The sequence below is a fragment of the Sceloporus undulatus genome, chromosome 1 (genome assembly GCF_019175285.1).
Source record: "Sceloporus undulatus isolate JIND9_A2432 ecotype Alabama chromosome 1, SceUnd_v1.1, whole genome shotgun sequence".
Lineage (NCBI taxonomy): Eukaryota > Metazoa > Chordata > Lepidosauria > Squamata > Phrynosomatidae > Sceloporus > Sceloporus undulatus.
Window position 1 is genome coordinate 255,357,050 of NC_056522.1, and position 26,565 is coordinate 255,383,614.

General features: G+C 44.0%; 1 protein-coding gene across 1 annotated transcript; it reads left to right on the top strand.

The window, feature by feature from the left end:
• Nucleotides 1-23,129, top strand: LOC121926251. Its single transcript, XM_042459071.1, has 6 exons — nucleotides 1-307; nucleotides 13,347-13,441; nucleotides 13,550-13,865; nucleotides 19,373-19,708; nucleotides 20,613-20,735; nucleotides 22,850-23,129. Exons 1-6 carry the CDS (start codon nucleotides 1-3, stop codon nucleotides 22,855-22,857), a joined length of 1,185 nt encoding a protein of 394 aa, XP_042315005.1. The 3' UTR covers nucleotides 22,858-23,129.
• Nucleotides 23,130-26,565: the final 3,436 nt, after the last annotated feature.

Genomic DNA, 26,565 nt, shown 5'->3' on the forward strand with positions numbered 1-26,565 from the left:
ATGCTTGGCACTCGTTATTCGCGTCTATCGCATCGTTCAGTCACCTGGGCGGCCTTCGAATCAAGGTTTGCCGACTCGGCCAATGCCTATTCAGGCAACGTGAGGCAGTGCCGCTTGGATTACACACCAGCCCAAATACAATGTGTGTATGGCGACGCGCTCAGCAGCCGTGCGCTGCTCTGTGGGGCTTTCACGGGCACCAAGATTTTTACTTCCGTGGTGAGACGAGGTCCCTGTTTCGCGGGCGTTAATATTGCTCGGAATGCTGCCTTTCGCCCATACGAACGGGGTGTAGACCACCAGCTCGGTGTGTGGGTGTGTGTGGGGGGGTGTGTGTGTGTGTGGTGGCTATGCACACACAAAATACCCACCTCCGCCTTAGTCGACCTACTACGTATATGATAACACAGCGTGGACAGCCACAAAGGGATGCCGGGGGGGGGGAGACACACACAGGGAGCTTGAGGAGTGGGGGAGACACACACACACACACACAACACACACCACACAGATATATAGAGATATATAGAGAGCACACCATGATACACATGAGTGGGTACAGCCAAAAGGGGGAGAGCTGGGGTAGGTGTCGGGAGGAGGGGGTGGGGTGTGGGGGGGGGCCACCCCGATAGAGAAACACAAACACACACACACACCACAGATATAGATTATTAGAGAGAGTAGAGATATATATGCACCATATACATAGACATAACCATATAGACTATATATACACACACACAAACACCACATATATATACAAAAAACCACTGTGCATAGCCAAACAGTGTGCTGCCGTATTTATATTCGTGTTTCAACACCATTCTGTTGCTTGATGTTGTATATTTTCTGTGTGTGTGTTACACACCCCCCACACACCCAGAGAGATACACACATAGACACCTGTCGGTACTTTGCCAAAGTGTGACGCCGTGCTTATATGGTCCCACACAGCTGTCTAGCTGTGGGGGTGTGTGGGGGGGGGGGTGTTGTATATACTATGACAGAGAACGATCTACACACCTATACATAACACACCACACGTTCCACAACACACATACCACACACACACTACAAATGTGGAGCAAACCCGAAAGTGTTAATGCTCCATGTATATGCTACACCCACTCTTGTGTCGTGTCATGTGGAGATACCCACACACACCAGACATACAACCACACACAGATATAGTACATAACACACACACAAATGGGGCAGCCGAAAGTGTACATGCTGCATGTATAGGCTTACACAACATCTTTGTGGTGTGGCGTGTGTGTGCTTGTGTATACATCCACACGGATAATATTATAGAGATATGATATCTATATACATATATATACACACACACAAAAAACAACACCAACGATGGGAGCAGCCGAAATGTGTAATGCTGCATGTATATGCTTACATCTTTGGGTGTGTGTGTGTGTGTGTCTACATATACAGAACATAGTAAACACACATATATACATATAATATATGTAGGCATGTATGTGTGATATCTTATATATGAATATACACACACACACACATCAAACACACAACTTGGAAGCGCCGAAAGTGTAACGACTCACGTATAGCTTACAACACATTCTGTGTGTGTGTGTGTGTATATACACATACTACAATACAATTCCCTCCCCCCCCCCCGACACAAAGGTTCTGCTTTATCTCATTCAGTGGAAACTTGCTACCCCAGCCCTGCCGGTTGTCCTGAAAGGGGAGAACAGGGCCCCCGGAAGGCTGTGTGGAGGAAATTCCAGCGCAGCATTCATGGGAAAATTTGTAACCCGGTGGTCTTCAGGAGCACCAGTGGGATTGGACTGTACACAACAGCCAAAGCACCCAGAGGTTTCGCACATGGCTATCAATACGGATTTCCAGCTCAATCCACTATTTTGCGCACTCGCAAACCATAGAGGAGCTCGGCTGCCCTTCAGTTCGGAACCCGCCGTGAATACGCATGACCAAAGCGTATTACGTTATATCGCATTGGTCAATTCCAATTTTACACACCACACTTTGGCAAGATCCCCAAGCTGTCGCAAGTTGAACACTTAGAGCGCACCAAGAGAACCAAGTTGCACCTCCCTCCATACATGTGAGAAAAGCCCTGGCCTAACACTATCTCAAGGATGCCTCCTTCTGCTGCTTGGGACTCCCTCCATCATATAACAGGCTTCAGTACTGCATCACTGAGGTGTCCACCTGAGGTTTCCTTCTGTTCCATATTGCATTTGCCCTCATTTCGCCCGCCCTAGGAACATGAAGAAAAGAAAGACGGAAGCTAATAAATGTGCGGAGTACGCTAAATACTTCCCTCAAGACGATTGTTGACCTTCCATTATTAAAAAAGTTTTCCATTTATATGTACCTGTGAATAGTAACATTTAATCAAATATAATCAGTAAAAAATAGTTTTGCCATATTTTATTGATGTGTATGGTTCACAGAATGGGATGAGGTTCACTGCTCTTGAGTTTGCCCACTGCATTTCAGAAGGAAAATTGGAAATTAAGCCTACGAACATCAATAACTAAAGGGGGGCGGTGGCCAGCAGCTTCCATTTCCCTCTTGGTTGCAGGGCCAAGATGCTCCAGCACCACTCAGTCCCCCGCGGTAGATTCTCCAAGCATTTGTTCTCATCCTACTTCCTCCCATACAATGTAGTAGTATCTGGGAACTGAGGGCAGGATCAAGTCTTGGCATCTTCTAGTGTTAGATGTAAGAGCCAGATTGGTTTTTTAGTGGTGTGAACATTGGACTACATACTCTGAATCAGCGTGTGAACCCTGCTCAGCCATGGAAATCCCACTGGGTGGAACTTGAGGCAAGTCACATTATCTAAGTCTTCAGAAGACAAAAGCAAGCCAACCTTGAACAAATATTGCCAGAAAAAACCCAAGTAAAAGGTAAACCACTTAGGGGTCACCACACATCACTTCAGGGTACATGACATGAAGGAATTACAAAAGCAACAGTGCTTAGATCATTTCTTTCCGGTGCAGGACCATTTCTTCCTCCTCTCTATGTCTCCCTTTGGTAAATTTGTCCACTTCACAAGAGACATCTCAACAGAAAACCAGTTTTCCACTTAGACCTAGAGATGAACGGATTCAGAAGCAATGCCCTCTTGCACAAAACTGTTGCAAGGGGATACCCCTGGAGCTGGAGTGTCCCATTCAGGAAAAATTAATCTATGATTTCTTTTGGTACTGCCAACCTCTGGACAGAGTGGGGGGATACAGCACCCTGCGGAATGTAAGTCCCCTTTTGAAAACAAATTTCAGGACCCAACAGGAGAAGAGCCAAAAAAGTAGGCTGGAGTGGCTGCCAGAAAGGCAGACAATCGACTTTGAACCTGAAAGTCTCCAAGCTAATGACACCGGGACTGTGTCTGTACATCTGGCAGGAAGAGAACACCACACCAACCTGCCGAATAGATAATATATGACTCTCTGTGTGCCTCTCTATGCATCACATGTTCCCCGCATTGCTAATACAAGAAGCATCACTCTGCACTAGCTGAGACAGTCTACGGGGCATTCAGACTACCTTTTACCCAGTTCAGAAACGATATGAATATTTAACGTGGGAAGTTCATATTGGCCCCAATTCTTTAACCTGAATTCAGAGGTTTGCCACACTTCTGAGGGACAAATGCCCCTGGCCCCGGTCTTTGAAAGTGGAGTTTTATTTCTGTATATCTCTTGAGCGAACAAACTGGGGTCCTTGCCAAATGTGAACTTGGCCTCAGTATGTTTGGGTCAGGTTCCGGGGAGGGATGGGATTGGTCAGAGGGAGGGGCAAGATGGGTGGCAAATCGTCTCCCTTCATTGAGGTGGAGGAGGAGGAGCAGGAGGAAAGGGTGCCACGAAGGGCAGGATCGGGGCGGAGGAGGAGGAGGAAGGAGCCCGGAGGAGTGATGCCCATGTAGGGAGGATCGGGGCCGAGAAGGCGGGCTCCATTTTTAACCCAGTCCCGCAAATGTGCACTTCAGAGGGTAATTGCCCATGTCGAGTAGTAAAGGGTCATACGAAACTTATTTCCGGGCAGCTTCGATGTGGGGGCCCCATTGTTGCCCAGTTCATCAGTGGCAAATGTGCGCTGTGGGGCCTTCATTTTGAGAACCTGAGCAGCTTGCTCAAGACCTAAACCAACAACAGGCAAAACACACAGCGAGAGAATGGCAAGTCACACAAATTCCAGCATCTTACACTCAGGAGATTGCAAAAGTGTTAACAAATGAACTTAATCCAAAAACTTTCCCTAAGGTAAGTCACAAAACCTGCTACCAAGTTTTTGGAATTTTATTGTTTTGGAACAAAAACATTTCCCGCAAACTCAAGCTAATACGGCATGCTTAAACAGCCTGCACTTATTGCAACCTATCTCTCTCCTCTGGATCTGAATCATCACACATTACTGTCCTTTCCCTTTGCTTCTCAGTTCACACCATGGTCTATAAAGACTTTTTTATATCAGCTGTGTGGAAGCCAACAACCCTTCCCCACCACAGAAAGAGAGAGAGAGGAAGGAGGAGGAGGAAAATAGTGAACAAAATTCTGTTTTTTCTAACACTGAAACTGTAAAATCTTCCACTGTTCAATTTGTTGAATTTAAATGCCTGAAGATGGAAGATTAGAATGCAGAAAAATCATAATATAGCACAGATACAAATAAAAGCAAATTCTGAATTGAGCTGTTAAACGCGACAGCAAACAACATACTATTATCCTACCTTCAAGAAGAAAGTTTTTTTTTTTTTTAGCAAAAAAAAAAAAAGAAAAACATTTAAAAAGGAAAAGGGAGGGTGAAATATGTAACATGGCCCATTTTTCATAACACTTTAAATGTAAAACAGGAGCAAGCCCTCCAGATGTTGTCCAACGTAGCTGCAGCTTTTTTCAATTGTATGCTGGATTGCAATCTACAACATATGAAGCCCACTTTGACACATGTTTTGTTTTTAATTTATCAATAAACACTAAAAAACAAATCAGTACAGCAAAAAATAAGAAAAAAAGAAAAAAAGCAGAGGAAAAAAATCAGGGATGGGGTCCATAGGTTAATGTATGCCTGCAAGGCAAATTTTTCCTTGCAGGTATTTAATGTGAATACACACATTGGATATTATGCTATCAGAGGATGCTAGGACTGTTCCATACTGATGAAGTTTTTTTTGTTTTTTTCTAGACCACACTGCTTTCCTTTTCTGAAACCAAGTCCTAGAAACACAAGTTGGAAACAGCAGGGGAAGACACAAGCTAAAAAATAAGGATAAATAACTGCACAATGGGGGTGGGGTCTGAGATGGAACATAATGAGCCACAGGCTTATTATTTTTGTTCTGTTTGCTAAAACGCTTTTGCAAATTATGAGTGATCAGCTACCTATGAAAATGTATCAAGAACACTAAAGAATCCCTGATTTTTAAAGTATTACCTTGGCATACTAAGTAACTGTGAAGTCAGAGTGTGCTTAGACAGCCCAAACAAGCTGCTTACAGTTATTACCTTGACAAAATCATAATATTTTTAAACTTTGATTTTAAATACTTAAACATAGAACAAATGTAGTAAACACTTTGTAAAAAAAAGAAGAAGAAAGAAAAGAAAACATATTCATTGATAAAAGTGTTAATTTTCTACCGGTTGCCCATTTACACACAGTTAATTCATTGAATAAACAATGCATGTTATGTGTCTGATGTTTAGTCTGTACTTTAGTTTCATGTTGTTCTATCAATGGTTTGCCTCCATTTTAATTTTTTATTTTGTGTTAAGATATGTTTTATTTAAAGGGAGATTAATGTGGCACCATATTGTGGAGATACTTCTTCTGGCATATAATTCAACCCTGGATGCTGGGAACAACCAGAGAAGAGTTAATTGCTCCAGAGCAGAGCTGAAAAGTTCCTTTTATGACTAATATCTACTCCTTATCTACCAGACAGATATGTCCATTGGCATAGCTGACTAGGAGAATCTGAGAGTTGATACCTAAAAAGTTTGACCCATTTGGTTCTGGAATGGCAAAGGTGTTGGTATGGTGGAATTCAGTGTGAATAGTAAGACTATGTGCTGTTCACAGAAGAATAAGGATTATGTTGCAGTTTTATTTTGACAAAGAATAAGTCAAAAGTAAAGGTATGGGGTGGATAGGTGAAGCAGAACTGAAGTAAGATACCAGGTCCTATTAAATAGCAATTCCAGTGAAGGCCAAACACTTTTTTCACATATTTGCTCAAAAGGAAAGTAGGAAAAAACTTGGCACAAGACAATAATTTTGTCTCAATGAGGCTTGCATCACATTCCTAAGAATGCATATCCTTAACCAGAAGCCACGTGACACTAAATCAAATGAACTTACTCCTAGGTATGTGGTTTAGTGTTTTGAGAGCATTGGACTTGATCTGGAGAGCAAGGGTTACAATTCCTGCTCAGCCATGAAAACCCACTGGGGTGACTTGGCAATCAACACTCAGACTCAGAGTATGGCAATGGCAAATCCCCTCGAAGAAACTTTTTTTTTTGACAGAATGTGATAGTCTGTCTTAGGATCACCAGTCATTATTCATCCATTGGGCCAAATACCCCAAAGTCAACAGATCCCACTGATATTGAAAGCTAAGGTCATCAGCCATGGTTATATATGGATGGAGACTGCAACAAATACCTGGTGGTGTAGGATAAAGATCAGAAGGAAATGGCCAAACCACCTGAGCATCCTGCCAAAGAAAAACCCTATGAAATCATGGGTCACTCTAAATGACAGGTGACTGAAAGGACAAGAACAACAGAGAAAGCACAAATGAAAATAAGATCAATTGCGGCCAATTTTGATTAACTCTGAGTACTCCTAATCTAAGGAAACCCTAGGAAATTCAAGGGGTCGTATAGGTCAAAGTCAAACTTGACAGCATTGAAACAACAAAGTCTGGACTTATATAGAACTACCAAGATGTTTAGTCTGGAGCAGATATTAAAAAGAGAGTCTGAATACTCAGAAAGCAATGCCACAATCAAAAAAAGTAACATGGTTAGAGAAACAAGTCATGCAATACAAATATAATTCTTCTTTTATAGTTAACTTTTGATAAAAATTTTGAATATAATATACATTAGTCATAAATAGTTTGAAAGTTTCATAGAAAAAATAATCATAGATATTTTTTTGTTACAATGTTTTTTTTTGGTTAGAAAAAATTTTTTTTTTTTTTTTTTCATTTTAAAATTTTTTTCAATATATCTTCGGATTTCAGTAAGGACTTTGACAAAACGTTCCCCATGACATTCTTGCAAAAAGCTTGTAAAATGTGGGCTAGACAAAGTAACTGTTTCATGGATTGTAATTGGTTGACCGGCCAAACCCAAAGGGTGCTCAACCTGGCTCCTTTTCTCTTGGAGAGAGTGACCAGTGGGGCCCCCCCGAGCCTGTCCTGAGCCCAGTGCTATTCAGCATCTTTCAATGACTTGGATGTAGAATTGGGGGCATACTCATCATTGCCGTGACACCAAATAGGAGGAATAGCTAATACTCCAGAGGACAGGATCAACATTCAAAATGATCTGAATAGAGCTAGAGAAGCTGGACCACAGCTACCAACAGGAGAAAATTAGGTACTGCACCTAGGGGCGGAAAAAAATGAAATGCACCAGTATAGGGTGGGGGACACCTGCCGCACGAAACTACATGTGGAAAGGGATCTAGGAGTCCAAGTAGACCCACAAGTTGAACTAGTCAACAGTGCGATGCGAGGCTAACATGCCAATGCGATTTAGGCTGATCAATAGCGATGCGGCAGCTAAACAAGGCCAATGCGATTTTAGGGCTGCATCAATAGAAGTATAGTGTTAGATCAAGGGAGTAATAGGACATTCTATCTGCTTGGTCAGCCCCACCTGGCATTTAACAAAAAAGGCATTTTGGAGGCCACAACAAAAAGGAAGAGAATAGAAAATGAGTTAGAATGACTAAAAGTTGAAGGTCTGGAAACCTGCCTATGAGGAACGCCTTAGGAGCTGGTATGTTTAGCCTAGAAAACGAAGTTAAGAGGGATAGATAGCCCGTAAATATTTGAAGGGATGTCAATTGAGGAGGGAGAAGGTTGTTTGCGCTCCAGAGAACTAGGCCCGGGAGCAATGGATCCAGCTCAGGAAAAGAGATTCACCTAACATTAGGAGGAACTTCCTGATAGGGATGTAAATATCTCCAAAAATTCGAAAATTAGTAAGAAATATGCTTAATAAACAATTCAATAAATTTTAGAGGAGAAGAAATTCTGAGCACTTCTGTTCATGAGTAAGAATTTTATTTTTAATCTTCAAATGAATGAAGAGACAAGATGAGCTGAAATTCGCTCCAGGATTTGGTTTTGCGTAAGAAAAGCTACCATTCATCTGGCTTTCGGGCATTTCATGTTAGGGTGTTCCCCCCCATCTTTTCTCACTCACAGCTTGCTTTAAAAACAAACAGAACTAAAGGACTCTCTTTACATATGCTTGCCATTAAATTCTCACAAAAGAGAGAAAGGAGGTGGAGCTGGACAAAGGGAAGTTTGGAGATGCTTAACGACTCTTTCTGCAAAAACCAGAAGCACGCAACAACACACAAAAGAAAAAAAACTCAAACAAAAAAACAAAAATGCTAGGTGGTGGGACCCTCAAGACCATCCAGTCACTTCTGCTATGAAGTAATACTTAGGAATACATGGGATCTTAGAGGACATGTAGTCTGACCCCGGTCAACATCCGGAATGGCCCTGGAGATGGGGCAAAACGGGTTTTTCTGGCATAAAAAGAGTTTTTGCCATGGGATGCTCTGAGGTGAGAGAAGTGTGCCTCACAAAAGAGAAGAAGGGGCAGGTGTGGGTTGCAATGGCAGGAATTCCTCATGATGGTATAAAACCTCAGCATTCGAAGGGATTCCATAGGTCATCCAACCCCTCCCCTTCACCATGAAGGAATACTAGGAGTTGGAGTTGAAGAGAGAAGTGGACTTGCCCAAGTTCAGCCAGTAATTTCTGGGTGAACTGGGGCTTAGAGTCCTGACTCCCAGCTCAGCCATGTAAATCCCACAGGGTGACATTGGGTCTAGTCACACCTCTCTCACTCATGTATCTTGCACTATCTGCCTAATTATTATTATTATATTATTAATTCTTATTCTTATTATTATTATTTGAAAACCTTGGCATCACCATGGGGAGGTGGAGAGTTGGATCCCATGTATTCCTTCATGCAGCAGAGGGGGTTTTGACTGGATGGTCCTTGGGTCCCTCTAAACTCTACCATTTCTTGTTGGGGCTTCAATCACCTGCCCAATCATACTGGCCTAAAAGAAATGGAGGGAAACTGGGAGATGATCCGGATTGCACCTCCCCCGAATCCTCCGTTAGCCAGTTCCCATAAAATGAAATCGAATGCATTTTGACAGGAAATCGAATGACCTTCTATCTCTGCCAGCGAGTCTCGGAGCGTGGCCGCTGTCAATCAAGCCGATTGTCATGGTGAGTTTTGCAGGGCATCGGAAGTGTCCGCACCTCAGCCCTTTTTTAAAGCGCCAGGCACAGGGTTTATTTTTTTTTTATTAAACCTGTGGGCATTTGGGTAGATCTGCCCCGTACCAAGGCCAAATGATGGATTGTCATGCATTTTTTTTATGCTTTTAAAAGCAACATTTGTAGCTTTCCATTTTGTCTCCAAAAAATTGTTTTTTTAAAAATGTAACACTGATTGTAAGTGAGGTCTTTTGCAACATTGTTTTAGCTTCACCCTCTGCTGAATGACCCCCTTTCCTCCTGCTTCACTTTGCCATGCCTTCCACTGAGGCTGAGAGAGAGTGACCTCTGGAATTCAATGGGAATAATGGGAAATGCAGCCCATTATAATCATAATAATAATAAATAATAATAATAATAATAATCCAGGAAGCAAGGAGGGAAATAGCAAGCACACAGGAAATGCACCCCCCCAAAAATGCGCATACGTCTAAAAAATGCGCATAAATGCTTATGCTGCATCATTTCCCTACATCCCACAGCTGGCAATCCTTCTCTTCCTCCTTCCTCCTTCTCCTCCTCCATCACTTCTCCATCTCCCCCCCCACCCCAGCCCTATGCAGCCCAGCTCCCCTTTTGCCACTGTCACCCTTAGCATCCACCCTTTGGGCTCTTTCCTCCTTCTCTTCCCCTCCGATGCGGGGAGGGCACTGGAATGGGAATGCTCTAACCCCTGGAATCAATTGGGAATAAAGGGGAAAGGCAGTGCAGGCATTTCTGACTGTAGCATCCGCATCGAACAGTAACAATAACACTAACAATAACCCATAATATAATCCAGGAGCAAGAGGAAATCGCCAGCACAGCCCATGTCACCCCCAAAAATGCGGCATCAAAATAAATGGTCTTAAAATGCAGCATACAAGCGTCTGTTCTCCAGTCCTACATCCCCAGCCTTGGCATCTCCGCTTCCTCTTCCTCCGGCACTCCTCCGCCATCACTTTTTCCCTCTCCCCCCCACCCCCGCCACTGCAGCCAGGCATCCCCTTTTGTCACCGGTCACCCTTTAGCACCACCCTTTGGGCTCTTTCCTCCTCCCCTCCCCTCCGATTGAGGTGAGGAAAAGCTTTCCTTTGCCCAACCTCTGAACCTAAATCCCTCCCTTCAATTTGCCTCGCACGTGATCGAGCCAAAGTTCTCATTCCACGGGACTTTTTAAAAAGAAACGGCATTTGCGCCGATTTCAAAAGACCCGCGCTAGGGGCCATTTACCACGGAACGGGTGTGCAAGCCCCGGATTCGCTTGTGTGAGATTCGGGGTGAGTAGGAACTTCACGTGATTGAATCGGTTTCAAAACCGATTTTTTTTGCAATGTGAATGGGCCCACAGTTTATTTGTTGAGACTGGGCTTTTTCCCCCCTTTTGTGTGTGTGCCTTCAGCTTTTTTAAAGCATAGGAATGTTCTTTAAAACTCTGCCAAACTTCCTTTTGACATGGCAATTGAGTTTGAAATGCAAAGTAATTCACGTAATTATTTGACTTGTCTTTTATTGTCATTCGAGAAATCTGTGAAAAATATTTCGCTAGCTGCTGAAAGGGAGAGAAGAAATCACCTTTTGGAAGGGGGACTTGTGGAACGAATATTTTTTAAAGAAATGCTCATCAAGTTCTCAATGAACAAGAAGAAAAATATGGGTTTCTCAAATCACTACTTCCTGACAGTAAGGGCTGTTCGACAGTGGAACACACTCCCTCGGAGTGTAGTGGAGTCTCCCTCCTTGCAGATCTTCAAACGGAGGCTGGATGGCCATCTGTCGGGGATGCTTTGATTTGGACTTCCTGCATGGCAGGGGGTTGGACTGGATGGCCCTTGTGGTCTCTTCCAACTCTATGATTCTATGATTCTATCCCCAAAATAGGTTCAGCCCCTTGAGCAGTTCCTTTCAGGCTTAGTCTAAAACCCAGAGCACATTTGCCACTCTACTGAGACAGGACTCACTAGCCTCCACTACCTGCACCATAAGCCAGTGCTACTCAAAATAGAAAAGAAATACACAAATGGTATCTAATGGGCACAAATGTGGTGCCAGACCAGTCCCTGGCACACTAGCAAAAATAAGGGTTCGTCCCCCACTTCAGGTGGGGACTGCCCTAACCTGCTTTGGTGACCCCAGATCCCCTAGAGGTTGCTGTACCTCACCATTAGCCTAATCCAAGGTGGCACCCCTTGAAAGGAATGGGTGCCATTCACCGCCTTGCATCCCTGTAGTGGGAGAAAGGTGGGTTATAAGCAAATAAAATAATTAATAATGATAATTAACAAGCGCAGGGGAGAACCTTTTTTAACCGCACTTTGTTTGCATTTAATGTAGGAAAGCAAAAGCTGGAGTACTACACCAGCATGGGGTAGTGGTATGAGCAATGGACTAGGACACTGGGGAACCAGGGTTCGAATCCCCTCTTGGCCATGGAAAGTCCTGGTGACCTTGGGCAAGTGACACTGTCCCAGCCTCAGCATGCCTCAGCAATCCATAGCATCAATATGGTGACACAGTAGTTAAATGCTGGTACTGCAGCCACAGCGTTGTGTGTTTGATCCCAGAGGGCTCCAAGTTGATTGAGCCTTCCATCCTTTCATAGGTCAGTAAAATGAGTACCCAGCTTGTTGGGGGCAATTGAGAGACAGACTGTAAACCCCTTAGAGAGTGCTGAGTTCACTAAGGAGTTTATTACACAGAGGGTGAATTGGTAAAATCTCTCATAGAAACAAGATTTTAAGATCCGGGTGTTGTTTGTCAGATGCCTTGGCATGAAAGACAAATAGTGTGAAAACCATCTAAATGGAAAGCTCCATTGTACTTTTGGAATTTAGTGAAAGTAAAAAGGAGCTGGTTTTGACGACTTTGCATTTGGGTTATTCTCTTTAATAATGCAAATGTCGTCTAAAAACATCCTGCAAACGTGGTTTTTTTTAACTTTCTGTTTGGGTTAACCCCAAATGTCATCTGAAAAACAACCTGCCAATGTGGGTTGCTTTCAGTTTAAATTTAGTTTCTGCACAGGATTTGTCCTGTGTGATAAACATCTATGAGGCAGTATAGAAATGTAAACGCTATTGCTAATGCTATCCCAATGCGTATAAGAGTGTGGTGCCATGGTTTGAGCGTTCAAATCCCAGCTCAGCCTATAGACGCCAGCTTGTGGCATCGGGCGCAGTCAGAACTGTCCATCCGCGGGGCTGCGCACCCAGTGCCCACCGCTCTCTCCCAAGGAGAGCATTCAGGATCTGCAGAAAGCCAGTGTGTGGGGTAGTGGTCTGAGTGCGGGGCTATGGCTCTGGAGACCAAGCGTTGATTCCCAGCTGGGCCATGGGACCCGCTGGGTGACCTTGGGCAAGTCACACTCTCTCAGCCTCTTAAGGGGAAGGCAATGGCAAACCTCCTCGGAAGAAACCTTGGCAAGAAAACCCCAGGACAGGTTTGCTTTCGGGTCAGACAGCAGCAGCAGCAGCAGCAAGAGCCAGGCTCCTGGAGGAGCTTTTGCAAAGCCAGCAAGCCGTGGGGACCCCGGAGGAGGCCAGGCCTTGACAGGGACCCCCTCTGGCCAGCCTCCTCTGGGAAGTGGGAGGCGCCCTTCTGGCTTGCCAGTTCTTTCTCTTCCTGCTTTCTTTCCCCTCGATTTCTTCTCCAACCAGAGGAACTTTTGGAAGGATCCTCGGGTGGCACCGGATCGTGGGACGGCGAGACCACAAGGCTGCATCCTCACTGGGGAGATAACCCGGTTTGGCCGCGCTTTAACGCTTTGTCTGGCTCACAACGAACTCCAACTCCCACTCCAAAGCGGGTTATCTCCCCAGTGTGGACGCAACCCCTGCTGCCTCCAGTCTCAAGGAGTTTTTGCGGCGCCTCTTCCCGCTGTGCCAATACAGCGCCACGGTGATGCCAGGCGCCTCTGATACCCGAGGGAGGGGAAGGGGGCCCTGGGGGGGGGCCGGGGGGGGGGGGGGGGGGGGGGGGGGGCATCCCTGGGCCTCGGGGATCAAGCCGGGCCCTCTGGGGCCTCGGGGGCAAGGGCTCGCCCTGCCTGCCCTCTCCTCTGGAGAAAGGCTCCCCTCCCGGGCCCTGGCACCGGGAGCCCCTTGGCAGCCCCGGGGGGCACTCAGCTGCCTTGGGAGGGAGCCCCCTTCAGGAGAAAGAGCCCTCCCGGGAGGGCGAGGCCGGGCAGGGTCCGAGGGGGGCCCCGCTCCCCGAAGAAGAGCCCCGGAGAGGCCGGGAGTTTTGGCAAAGGGCCCCCGTCGGGTCGGAGCGCTGTGGGAGCAAGCCTACTTCGCGGAGAGAGGGACCCAGCTCCTGGTCACAGGTGAGGAGGAGGGGTCTGGAAAGAGGGAGGGAGGGAGGGAGGGAGGGAGGGAGGGGGCTCTCGCCTCTATTCCCCCTGCCCCACTCCCTCAAGGGGAGAATCGGAAGAGGCCCCGAGGGACGGCCAGCCCAGCCCCATTCTCCCAGGCAGAGATACACAGAAGCCTAGACGGGACCCCGAGGGCCATGCAGGAACTCCCCATCAAAGCAGCCCTGACAGATGGCCATCCAGCCTCTCTTTAAAGACCTCCAAAGGAGGAGACTCCACTACACTCCGAGGAAGGAGTGTGTTCCACTGTCAAACAGATCTTGCTGTCAGGAAGTTCTTCCTAATGTTGAGCTGGAATCTCTTTTCCTGCAGTTTGCATCCACTGCTCCGGGTCCTAGTCTCTGGAGCAGCAGAAAATAAGCTTGTTCCCTCCTCAATATTTCATCCCTTCAAATATTTAAACAGGGCTATCATAGCACCTCTTAATCTTATCTTCCCCAGCTCCCTAAGTCTCTCCTCAGAGGGCATGGTTTCCAGACCCTTCCCTTCCTCCAGAGACTTCCAGAAGCGAGGCTGGCTGGCTCTCCTCCTTGTCCCGGGAGAAGGGCAGAGGGGCACTTGGGGGTCCCACAGACAGCCCTTGCTTCTGGGAGGGGGGCACTGCGGTCCTGTCAGCGCCCTCAAGGAGCTCAGATCCCCCTTTGCCACCAAAGCCTTCTCCTCCTTCAGAGCCAAGCAATGCAACCCACATGCACCCATCTCAGTTCTCTTGGCAAGATTGGCTCAGAGAAGGTTGGCCATTGCCTTCTCCTGAGGTTAAGAGAGTGTGACTTGCCCAAGGTCACCCACTGGGCTTCCATGGCCCAGCAGGGATTTGAACCCTCCTCTCCAGAGGTGTAGTTAACCATGGCCCCACACTAGTCTCTTGGGGGGGAGAAAGTTCAATGGTCCAGACAGTATCACATCAGCTCTCCTTCACCAGACCCAAAAAGAAGGCACACCTGTCAAAGAGGAGCAGCAATGTGGTATGGCTGCAGCGTTGTTGTTGTTGTTGTTGTTGTTGTTGTTGTTGTTGTTGTTGTGTGTCTTCAAGTTGTTTCCAACTTAGGCCAACCTATCACAGTGCTGCCTTGGCAAGATTTGTTCAGAATGGGCTTGCTGTTGCATTCCTTTGAGGCTGAGAGAACGTGCCTTACTCAGGATCACTCAGTGGGTTTCATGGCCAAGCTAGAAATCAAACCCTGGTCTCTAGCTAGTAAGTCAATACTCAAACCACTAGGCCTTGCTGGCTCTTTCTGGAGCCTTAATCCCCCCCTGACAAATGCTGAGGGCATCCTTGTGAGAGTGCAGTGGGCATGCACCGCTGTATACAGATAATTCTAACTTCTCCAGATGTCACAAGCTGGTGGGTTAACCAATGCAAAGTGAGCTGAATCTATGGGGAAACTTTGTTTGTTGTTGTTGCATGCCTTCAAGTAATTTCCAACTTATAGCCACCCTAAGGCTTGTGACGGTCATGGGTTTTTCTTCAGAGAGGGTTTGTCATTGCCATCCCAAGGCTGAGAGAGTATGACTTGCTCAAGGCCATCCAGTAGGTTTACATTGCCAAGACAGGATCTGAACCCAGGTCTCCCCGTGTCCAAGTCCAAAACCCAAACCATTATACCACATTGACCCTTGGGGAAACTTGGGCCCTCTTGAAGTTTTGGCCTTCCTTTCCTACCCAGAAGCCGGCTCAACAAGGTGCATATGGAAAAACTATGGGAACTGTGGCTCAAAACTTCTGCTCCTTCTGTAAAAGATAAAATAAAATGCCCCATACAGTAGATAGACTTGAGTCCACATATATATAGAGAGAGTCCTAAATAGTGTAGCATAGCTGCTCTACATGCCCACCCAAGGCCAACACACTTCTTGAAAAACCTCAAGACCAGAACAACAGCCTGGATTTGAGGTCCAAATAGCCAGTTCCAGGTGGGATGCTTGCCAGCCTTTTGGCCAAGCAAGCATGGGTTCAAAATGAGTGAAGTGGGACTGGCGGGAGCAGAGAAGAGAGGCCAGAGCCACCCAAATCGCCCAGGACAGAGCACAGGCAAACAGCAAGAAAATCTGACTTGGAGAAATGTGCACCTGTTGAATAAGAAAGCTACCAGATTGGGAAGGGATCTAGCCACTGTCTAGAACTGGAATTTACCATTGCCAGGAAAGCCTGGGTTCTAGAAATTTTATTTTCTCTGCCACCATGAGGACTAGAACCTTTCTTCAGAAAGATTCCTATGGCAGAAACGGGAGGAGCAGACTGAATGTCTATATCAGGTTTATTGAGGGTCTATGGAGATAGGATCTATGCCTCCAGAGCTATTCCAGAGTAAAACAATTTTTGAGAAATATTATACAGTTTATTCATGACAACCAAATACAGCTTATAGCCATCAAATTACAAAAATAATTAAAACCCTTTAAAACTTCCACAGTCAGTTAGCTCTATAACATATAAAGCAATATGTTTACACTAAAATTACAAAAATATTTCATACAAAAATAGCCGTTTGGTCAGTTGCAACCTGCTCATTTCAGATCACTTGGTACAATCAATACAAGCAGTCTTAAACATGCCAGAGCAACTATTTTCACTACAAATCCCCATGCTAGCTGGGGATTTAGGGAGTTGTAGCCCCAAAAGTACCTTTCCCAACAAATATTCCAAAGTGTTTGGTGTAGTTTTATTAATATGACTAAGCTTATACTCATAGTTTTTTTTTAAAAAAAGTAGTGAGTTGAATTTAAATATGTGTGTTTAAAAAGTGAGTAGCACAGAATGAGCCTAAATACCCAAAAGGCTCCAGATCCTACCTGGTCTTGAAAGCTAAGGAAGATCATCTCTGGTCAGTACTTGAATGGGAGACCACTAAAGAGTATCAGTTGCTGTAGGGTATATTTCAGAGGAAGGAACTGGCAAAACTACCTGAGTATTCCTTGCTTAGGAAAATTGTTTGAAAATCATGGGTTTGCTATAAATTGACAGGCGACTGGAAAACACAGACACACACAGAGCAGAGGATAATATCAATAGTGCCCATTTTGATTCCAGAGAAATTAAAACAAAAAAGTCATGCTTGAAGGTGAACTGATCACAACTACAATTCTGCATTTTCTTACTTGAAAGTAAGTCCTAGCATAAGGTCTAAATACCCTCAAGACACTAGAGTCTGTGTGATTTTGCAAGCTAAATAATGGCAGCCCTGGTTAAGATTTGCATGGGAGATCACCAACAAATACCAGATACTATATGCTGTATTTCAGAGGAAGGAACTGGCAAATCCACTTCTTCAGTATTTCTTGCCAAGAAAACTCAGCAAGAGCTAGCATGGAGTAGTGGTTTGAGGGTTCAATTCCCAGCTTGGCCATAAAACCCACTGGGTGACCTTGGGCAAGTCACATGCTCTCAGCCTCCAGGAAGGCAATGGAATACCTCCTCTGAGCAAATCTTGCCATGAAAACCCCATGGGTCACCATAAGTTGGAAACAACTTGAAGTCACACACTAACAACAGCAACAAGAACAACAACAAGAAAACACTATGAAATTCATGGTGTCACCACAAGCCGACAGATGACTTGAAGGCACATATACACATGAGTCCTATCAAACTTGAAACAGATTCCATGTAAACAAATAGATTGCAGTTTAACATCTTTCAGATCATTGTTGCAGCACCTTTTGTAAAAATTTCTGAAAATTTTGAAGTAAAGGGGGGGTATTTTTTCTCTTTTCTCCCCAGAGGGAGTTTTTAAAAATGCATTTTTTAAAAAACCGATATAAGCCCCTTTCACACATTGAAAGTAATTTTGTTACTTTAGCAAACATAAATGCATTATGTATAACTTGGCTTGGTATCAAAATATCATGTTTGAAATATTAACACTACAGGTGGTTTTCCCCCAAAAAATAATTATAACCCTATAAAATATTGTTGTTTCTTACAAACAGAGTTACCAAGGCCTGAACTGTAATGAACCCTTGAACTCTAAGGAACGTCTTTGCTTTTGCCAATTTGTGAGAATATGGCAAAATGAACCCAAATAAAAACAAGAGAAACCACTGCCTTAGTAAAACAAACAAAATTATTTTGTCTCCCTGCCATTCCATAAATACCTTAAAAGCATCAGATTCTGTCTGATTTTGGAAGCTAAGCAGGGTCACTCCTAGATAGTAATATGTTTGTGTGTGTATAAAATTCATTTAAAAGGGTTCTTCATAGTTACATCCAGTAATGTTCCAGTATAGCAAAAGCAGGAAAATAAAAACACAAAGGATGAAAAATAAACAGATTAGCCCTTGTTAGTACTTGGATGGGTGACCATCAATGGGTCGCAGGTGGTGTAGTGTAGACAATATTTCAGAGAAAGCAACTGGCAAAACTACTTCTGAGTATTCCTTGCCTAAGAAACCCTAGGAAATTCATGGTGTCATGATAGGTTGATAGGCAACCTGAAGGCACATACACCCACAGAGGCCTCCATAGTTCCAAGCAGACACAAAGCACTCATTCCCATAAAGAGAATTTTAAAAAGGAAACCAAAACCAAGAACTGCACTGAGGCAAAATACAATACCTAATATAGCAGGGGTAGGCAACCTGCGGCCCACGGGCCGAATGCGGCCCGGTAAGGCCTTGGGGACCGGCCCCAGCCTGGTCCTGCTGCCAATTGCCACCGGGGCCTTTGGGGGGCAATTGTGTATAGAAGCCTCAGAAACAAGATATATAATTAACATTTTTTAAAAAAAAAAGCGAAAATTTTTTCACGTGTCCTCCATTTTTTAAAAAAAAAGTGTCTTCCATTTGAAAATTTTGTCCTACATTTGTCCTGGTTTATTTATATACTGTATTTAATTTTTAAAAAATAGTATTTAATTATTTATTTTTTGGCTTCGGCCCCCCAGTTGTCTGAGGGACAGCAACCCGGCCCCCCGGCTCAAAAAGGTTGCCTACCCCTGTAATATAGGTACTGCATAAAAGCCTGCTATATGCCTTCTAGAAATAATGAAGGAGAAATGAATATATGAACACATTGTCTTAAATATTTTATTCTTCATTTAAAAAAAAATAGTCCATAGTCCTTTGGAGTGGGGGAACTTCAAGAAAAATGAGAAAATTATTTTATGTTGGAATTTTTCTCCCCCCCCCCCCCCCCAGGCCTTCACATCTTATTGCTATGAGTACCCCATGCTGATTAAACAAAATGTGTATTTCACCCACCTTAAGTGATCTGAAGTCTGAGTAAAGGTTTGCCCATTCTTGGCAGACAAACATATAGTTTATCCTGGAGCCTTTCAAAGTGCCCTAAGGTGATCTGGCAATGTTTTGTTAGCTTAGCTTTCAAGAAGAGGCTGTTTTGCTTAGTTCTGCCCCACTCACAGGGTGGGATTGGGTTAGAGCTTCTATATGTTGTGAACATGTGCAAGAGAGAGGTGGGGAGAGAGAGAGATCTCCATATAAACTCTGTTCCTGCTATGCAGATCCCAAATGTGAAGAAGAAACGCACAAACCCAGCGTGGTTCTCCTGGGCCCCACATGCCACAAGAAAAGCACCACGCTGGTGTGCCTGGCCTATGGCTTCTTCTATGAGTGGCCACTGGATGTGACCTGGAAGCGTGATGAAGAAATAGTGCCCCGAACAGCTGTGGCAACTGAAAAGGCGAAGGCCGAGGGCACATGCAGCTTTGGCATTGCCAGTCGCCTAAGTGTGGCAGCTGCAGAGTGGAAGGAGGGCCACACCTACTCATGTCACGTGCGCCAAGGGGACACTGCAGAGGTTGAAGACAAGATGACTAATGAATTGATCCAGCAGCCAAGTAAGCAAGGGCTAGGGCAGAGCAAAGGGAACACTTTGGCTGGCATCCTGTTAGTGGCATATACTGCTGTACATTTACCTTTTGCCTATGTGTGTTATTTGTGGTTGCTGTGAACCTACAATATTGCTGCTGAAGCCTACCCACAGCCATGCTATGCCTATGGGAGAGAGGAAGGAGGCTTGCAAAAATGTCTGGCTGTCTCCCCAGAGCCAGATGTGAGGTGATAACATTATCCAGAGACTTCCAGAAGACCTCAGAAAAGGATTAATAATTTTACATCTGGCTACAAGGGCCAGATCCTTCTCTGTCTTCTCTCTTCTATCTCCAGGTATGGAATGGCCAAGGCAGGTGGGCTTCAGCAGTTCTACAGTAGGTTGGGGGGGGGGGGCGCTTGTGGAATTACTATACATGATTGTCACCAGACTATGGCAAATAAGCCACGGGATTTCAGTCCAAGTGAATGGAAAGCCCCTTCCTCTCTTTCTCTGAGCAGACAAAGCATCCTCTCAGATTTTTCTATGGCTGGGCTTCCTTCAAGTCATCTTTTGAACTGACCCTAGGCACTTGCTCATTTTCTTGTCTGAACTGAGAAACTGAAGGAAAGAAAGCTACCAGTAATTTGCTGGTGATTCATGACACCCAAAATCAACAAGCTGAGGTCACTTGCTTAAAGCACCAGCCTATTACTTCCTATTTATTTGTAAGCTTTATATTCAGACCTTCCTGGGTGGCTTATATAACCCAGGTCAAAAAATTTAGGACTGTACCCGAAGTTGCAGGGAGGGAGCCTGCCTTTCAAAATGAGCAGTTTGAAATATTCTGCCTTGTGGCTTGGGAGTGAGATAGGTCTCTGGCTCCTAGTATTTCCAAAAACCAACCTTCTCAGCCTTTTATTCCACAACAGATTCAGGCCTTTCTGAGATGCAGCTCAGCCTTCACACAGGGCAGTTTGCCTTCCTTCTCCTGGCTGTCAAGAGCCTTGCCTATGGCACTGTTCTGGTAATCTACACAGCTTGTAGAAAAACAGGTAAGTGACTTACCTCACTTATCCCAGTGTACACCTTCCTTAGTCATAGGTAACAATTACCCATGAGGTCAAAGGCTCCAGAAAATTCTATAATGTGTGCACAAAAGGAGAGGGGGATCTAACTCAGGGACACTGGAAAAGAACTTGGGACAAAATAATAAATTGTCTTAGGGCTCTCCTCATGTTGCACTCCACTGCCATATTATTTAGTGACACATACAAACAACATGAAGGCCAAGAATCATTTAGCAGGTTAGCAGAACATACATCTCTACCAACATTATTCCAGTTATCTGGGGGAGAGTTTTTCCCCTCTCTTCCTCACTTTTTCCCTGGATGTAGGAAGCAACTTGGGGGGCTCCTCAGCATGGCTCCCTCCCCCTTGCTATTAATTGTCTGTGATTTTGCACCCAGATGCATTCCACCCACCATTGTCCACCCTGAGAAGGAAGAGCAGCCTCTATGCCCATCCTAAGTCTGTTTCTTCTTCCCTCTGTGTTCAAGAGCAGTTGCAGAATGCCCAAGCAAAGCCATGCAACTGATCATTGGCCAGGGAAATGGGGCTGTGCCAGTGAATCCCTGACTGCCACTGCATGCTGGTGGCAAGGTCATTCTCGAAGAATATACTCTCATTCCTGTAGTGCTCCCAAAAGCACCTACCATGCCATGACCAGAGATTATGCCAGCGTATGCCATCAAGACAGCCAACATGGTATAGTGATTTGAGCACTGGACTATGACACTCAGCTCTGGAGACTAGAGTTTGAATCCCTGCTCGATCATGGAAAGCCACTGGGTGTCCTTGAGAAAGTCACACTCTCTCAGCCTCAGAGGAAGACAAAGGCAAACCCCCTCTAAACAAACCTTGCCAAAAAAACCCTTAAGGTCACCACAGGTTAGAAATGACTAGAAGTGACAGAACAACAAATGTCACTGAGAGCTCTCTAAACATATTACCATACAGTTTAGTGTGGGACATTTAGAGATGATATATTCATTAATAGCCATGAGAGCATTAATAGGTCAACCTATTTAATGAAATACATTAGGAGTATTTCACAACTTCAGAAAATTAAAATCATTATGATATGATGCTATCTATGATGGCTATAAGAAAAATGACCAAATCTCTATAAAGTTTATAGGGCCACTAAGATGGCAGAAGCTTTTCAAGAGGCCTCCAGATCTTTGAGTTCTTTTGTAAGGTATTATTTGAAGCGGGTTGGGACAAGAGGTGTCAAACATTATTTGATCTGTAAGTGAAGGGCCTGACTCTTACTCTTTGTGGATTCAACCATGTGTTGAATGACTGATTCAGTGGTTCTATTTAGTTAGGACTAACTCCTAGGACACAGGCCATTGTGACATGTGGAAACATTAGTGGAAGAGGAAGGGTCCATTGACCTTTAAATTAGGTTCTGTCAGGTGACATGATAGTATTTGATGGCAGCAGGAACAGCCCCTAGGAACACTGGTGATGAGAAATGTTTAATACTCCATTTCTGAAAATATAAAATCCAGCTGTGAACTCAGGACTGTCTCTACATGGAGTGAAGCACTCAACTTGGTGAGGTGAGGGTTTCATTGGTCACTGGGCAACCAGACAGAGTATCCCTGGGTAGGCAAACATCTGGCATGTAGTAAAGAAGGCATTTGCACTTTTCTCATTTTGTGATAAGGAAGACCCTACATGAAGGTAAAAGTCACACTGGTTCCATTAGTGTCCACATCCTCTCTCAGCTACAGCAGCAGCAACAGAGGGTAGAGTAGGTACACTACAGAACTGGTTTTCAATTTTTGGTTTGGTGTTTCCAGATATTTTGGCTATTAATGCCAGAATCATTGACCATTGCTCTGTAAGAAGGACTAAGAAATGAGAACCACTGCTCTAGTGTGCCTACCCTGCCCTCTGTTGCTAGTGTATTTGAGAGAAAATTTGCCCCGGATAGCCCTGATATTGGGAAGGAAGGGAATATGGAACCATCCTGACCCATGGGGCCACTTCCCCAAGTTAATCCTCTTGGGAGTATCCATATTTGTTACTTGGCAAGATAGAAGCTTAAATTGTATATGTCATGTTGATAATAACACTCCTGAATCTATTTTTCTTGTAGGTTTTTAATGGGATTGTGGAGCCCTGCATTCCTTTGTGGTTATCATTGACTGTAACAACATTCACTCCCCCTGCACCCAAGAAATGAATTGTTTGCTTATACGAGTGGAGAGCCATGAATTCTGCTCGGAGATTTTCACATCCTCCTTCACAGCCTCTTTTCAACCTTGGTAACCTGGATTAGTCACTTGGCAAACTTTATGCTAAATTGCTTTTTGCCCTGAGCAAATTTCATTCTTTATTTTGAGTGACAATTTTTTTAAAAGATGTTGACGTTCTGATCTCTTGATGTCTGCATGGAAATTATTGACCTAGCAAGGTGGGATATTCAACAGGTGCAGCATTCCCTCTGTTGCTGTGTTTTTCTGTGTTGGGGAGGTGGAACTATACCTGTTACAACTGCACAACCTCTTTCAAATGGCAGGTGTTCATGCGCTATTATTTTCCTTTCACTAAACCATTGTGGGTCTATTTAAATCTAGAGTTTTGTGCACTTCACATATTAGATTAACTTCATATCGTCTTGGGCTTCCAATACATTGCAGCTGAAATCTTTTTAATGTCTTGCTCCAAGGAACTGACGGGAAGAATCAATGTAGTAGCTGGAGGGGCAGTTTTCATAAAACATGGTGGCATATACACACTAGTAGGTAGCATTGTACTGTGCTTCCAGCACCATGCTGAATGGTTGAAAACAGAAAATCTTTTTATTCAAAACAATGCTTATTCCAAGAACAAGCAGAAGGTCAGAACCCTCTGGTAGCTCAAAGTGTGGAAAGGATCTTTTTTCAAACAACAGCTTCCAGACTCCTCAAAGCAATATGCCCAGTGGCCATGATGTCCCAAGGGCTCTGGGTGTTGCAGTTAAAAGAAAAACTTTTGAAAGCTCTTAGTTGCAGTAGATAACCAATGATTTTTTTTTATTAGCAAAAGGCTCATTTTCCCATCTCAACTAGACTGCTAAAGTGGAGGCAATGTGATGATGGTGAAACTGAGTGCATTTTTATGGGAAAGAACTGTGAGCTCAGTTTTGATCCTTAAAACAGTGTTAGAATTCCTAATCGATACTAATTCCAGTATAGATTTGCGCTTACCTCTGCAGCTTAGTGTATAGTCCTAGATAATTGACTCTGTCTCCATCTACCACTATTTTGCATCTGCTGCAATTCACAGGACAAAGAGGAAAGGAAGTTGTGCCCCTTCAGCAAGGTTGTTGGCCTGCCATTCCCATCACTTGTATCCAATATAACCAGTGGTGGGGATTACGGGACTTGCAGTCCAACATTGTCTGGTGTAGATCTTAGAAAAAAAACATTTTTTTACGATTACAACTTCCAGAATACTACATGCTGTCCAGGAGTTTTCCAAGCTTTGATTTTTGAGAACCTTAAAAAGACTTGCCCACCCCCACCCAAGACATTGACCACCATTCTCTTCGTTTGTCCCAAGTAGAAGAGACCTATTGAATCAATTGTTGAATGATGCCTCAGCCTATAGGTAAATAGGTTGATTGGTTTTATGAGTCTATTCTAATTGAGACAACAAGATTTAAGCAATTGCTTTGTGTATTGCACATGCATCCTGAAGTCGACTTCAGTTTATAGTGCTTGTTTTGTTTTTTCAAAACACCCTAAATGGATCCCACAAGACTGCAGCCTGGCCTTGTGCATTTGTAGCCTTCTTCAAATGTCACCACAGCACTTCCTGCCTCACACTTTTAGCAGCTCTGCTCTATCGATTGGTGTACCAGAATGTTCTTTGCAGCAGCGCTAAGTGCAACAGCAGTTCCGCTGGGTGGCTGACAGTTTAAAGAAATAACTAGACATTGTACACACACCAGTATGCTTTTAGAGGCCTTTTAGTTAACTGTAATGTAACGTAAGTGTGGAAGGCTACCAAGTGACAATTTAATCAGGCATTAAAAATACATTGGGGAAGCCAGGCATGCCAAAGTTAGGTTTTCCTAAGCTGAGTTGTCTTCCCACTTCTACGGAGTTTATCAAACGGGAGGAATTTCTCTTAAATTCGAATGAAAAGAAAGTGGGGCCAGAATGCATTCACTTAAAGTTGCTAGTTTTGCGCAATTACGTGAATACGCATTGCATTTGAACTGGCTCCCCATTGCCCGAAAATAGCATGCCATTGCCCGAATTTGCGTGTGGCAGTCTATCACGCAAAAACATGAAACCACATGATTGCATTCGGACTGACTTCCCATTGCCCGAATTTGTGTGTAGTGGATCATCACGCAATAACGTTAAACCCCATGATTGCCATCGGATTATACTTCCAATTTCCCTTGTCTGATAAACTCCTACATGTCCTGTTATATCCAAAACAGATGCCCAAAACAGTCCCAGAAGCTGGAGCTTTAATCTAAGTATATGACCATAACCTCCCATCCATTCCCTCTCTCTTTCAGAGTAAACCTCTCATAGCAGTTTATCACATGAAGATCGGGAGTTTATCCCATGAATATCCCAGAAAAATTATGTAATTATGCGTAATGATTTCACACGATGTTGCACAAAACCTGCCATTAAAGTGGTCACAAAGAAGCATTAATGCATATCTTTGTACTTTTGAGATTTCAGCAACAATGCATTTCCAATATCACTTTATTTGTGCAATTGCATATGATAATCATTCATGCAATTACTCGCCATTTCTGTTTCATTTGCAAGATGCTTTAAATGTGCTTTAATCTCTCTTTAATGCCAAAATCAGCCCCAGTGTGATAAATTCATTGTTTCTAGTTTCATTATCTGACTGATCTACTGCTGCAGACACCTGTTTGGTTTTGAAGAACAGTATGTCTTCAAACCTCATCTCAACAACCTTTCTGCACCTTGATAAAATCTGCTAAATCGGGCCTGCTGCTCACTTGAGGCTAACACAAACTTAAGTGTCAACCTTTTGAATTAGCACCTGTGTCCTCCTTCTCAAAGTCTGTTATGGTTTCCTACCTTATGTACTAAACTTCAAGAACTGTTAAAAATATCTAACAGCTGTCATCTGACACAGTTCAGACTGGGATCTTTTCTCTGTTTAAAAAAAAAAAAACAAAACAAATCTTGCTTCCCTCCATATAGTGGTCCCTTCTTATGCTGTGAATGCTAAAGTTAACTGAGGGTGAGAGAGCTGTATGTTTGTAGGACTCCGTACCATTTCCCCCCAGTCTCTTTGACTGTTCTGCTTTTCAATGGACAGATTCTTACAGTTGTAGTGATAGGGATCCTGGTCTGAAATGTACTCACCAACTCTGCAAGAGGCTTGGGAGTCTACTTTGACTTGGGATGTTTAGTTTAGCTCCTTACCTATAGTTTATCAGCAAGCAGTAAAGCCTTAGAGCAAAATACCATCCCACTTGTTCATGGTACCATTTTCAAACTGCCTCTATCCCTAAATACTGCACTTTCTAAACTAAAAATGTGCACTGACATATCTAAAATGGAGCTTTGAAAAGTTATTTTTTGGGATGGCAGCTTCCAGAATTCCCCAGGCAACATGAGCTGCTGTCCAAAAAGTAGTATTTGCAATGTCTTTCTACAAGCAGGGGCCAAAATTTTTGTTTTCTTCTTTGCCACTCTCCTTCTTTCAGACTTCAAACAATAACTGGCTGTGTGTATCTTCAAGTCACTTGACAACTTACAGCAATCCCATGAATTTCATAAAGTTTTCTCAGGCAAGGAAAACTCAGAAGAATTGTGATTGCCT

Excerpts from the sequence above, each read along its gene's own strand:
- LOC121926251 (XM_042459071.1), top strand. The coding sequence starts at position 1 with ATGCTTGGCACTCGTTATTCGCGTCTATCGCATCGTTCAGTCACCTGG. Across the intron at positions 13,866-19,372 it reads GACCCAGCTCCTGGTCACAG|ATCCCAAATGTGAAGAAGAA; the intron begins GTGAGGAGGAGG and ends CCTGCTATGCAG. Across the intron at positions 19,709-20,612 it reads TGAATTGATCCAGCAGCCAA|ATTCAGGCCTTTCTGAGATG; the intron begins GTAAGCAAGGGC and ends ATTCCACAACAG.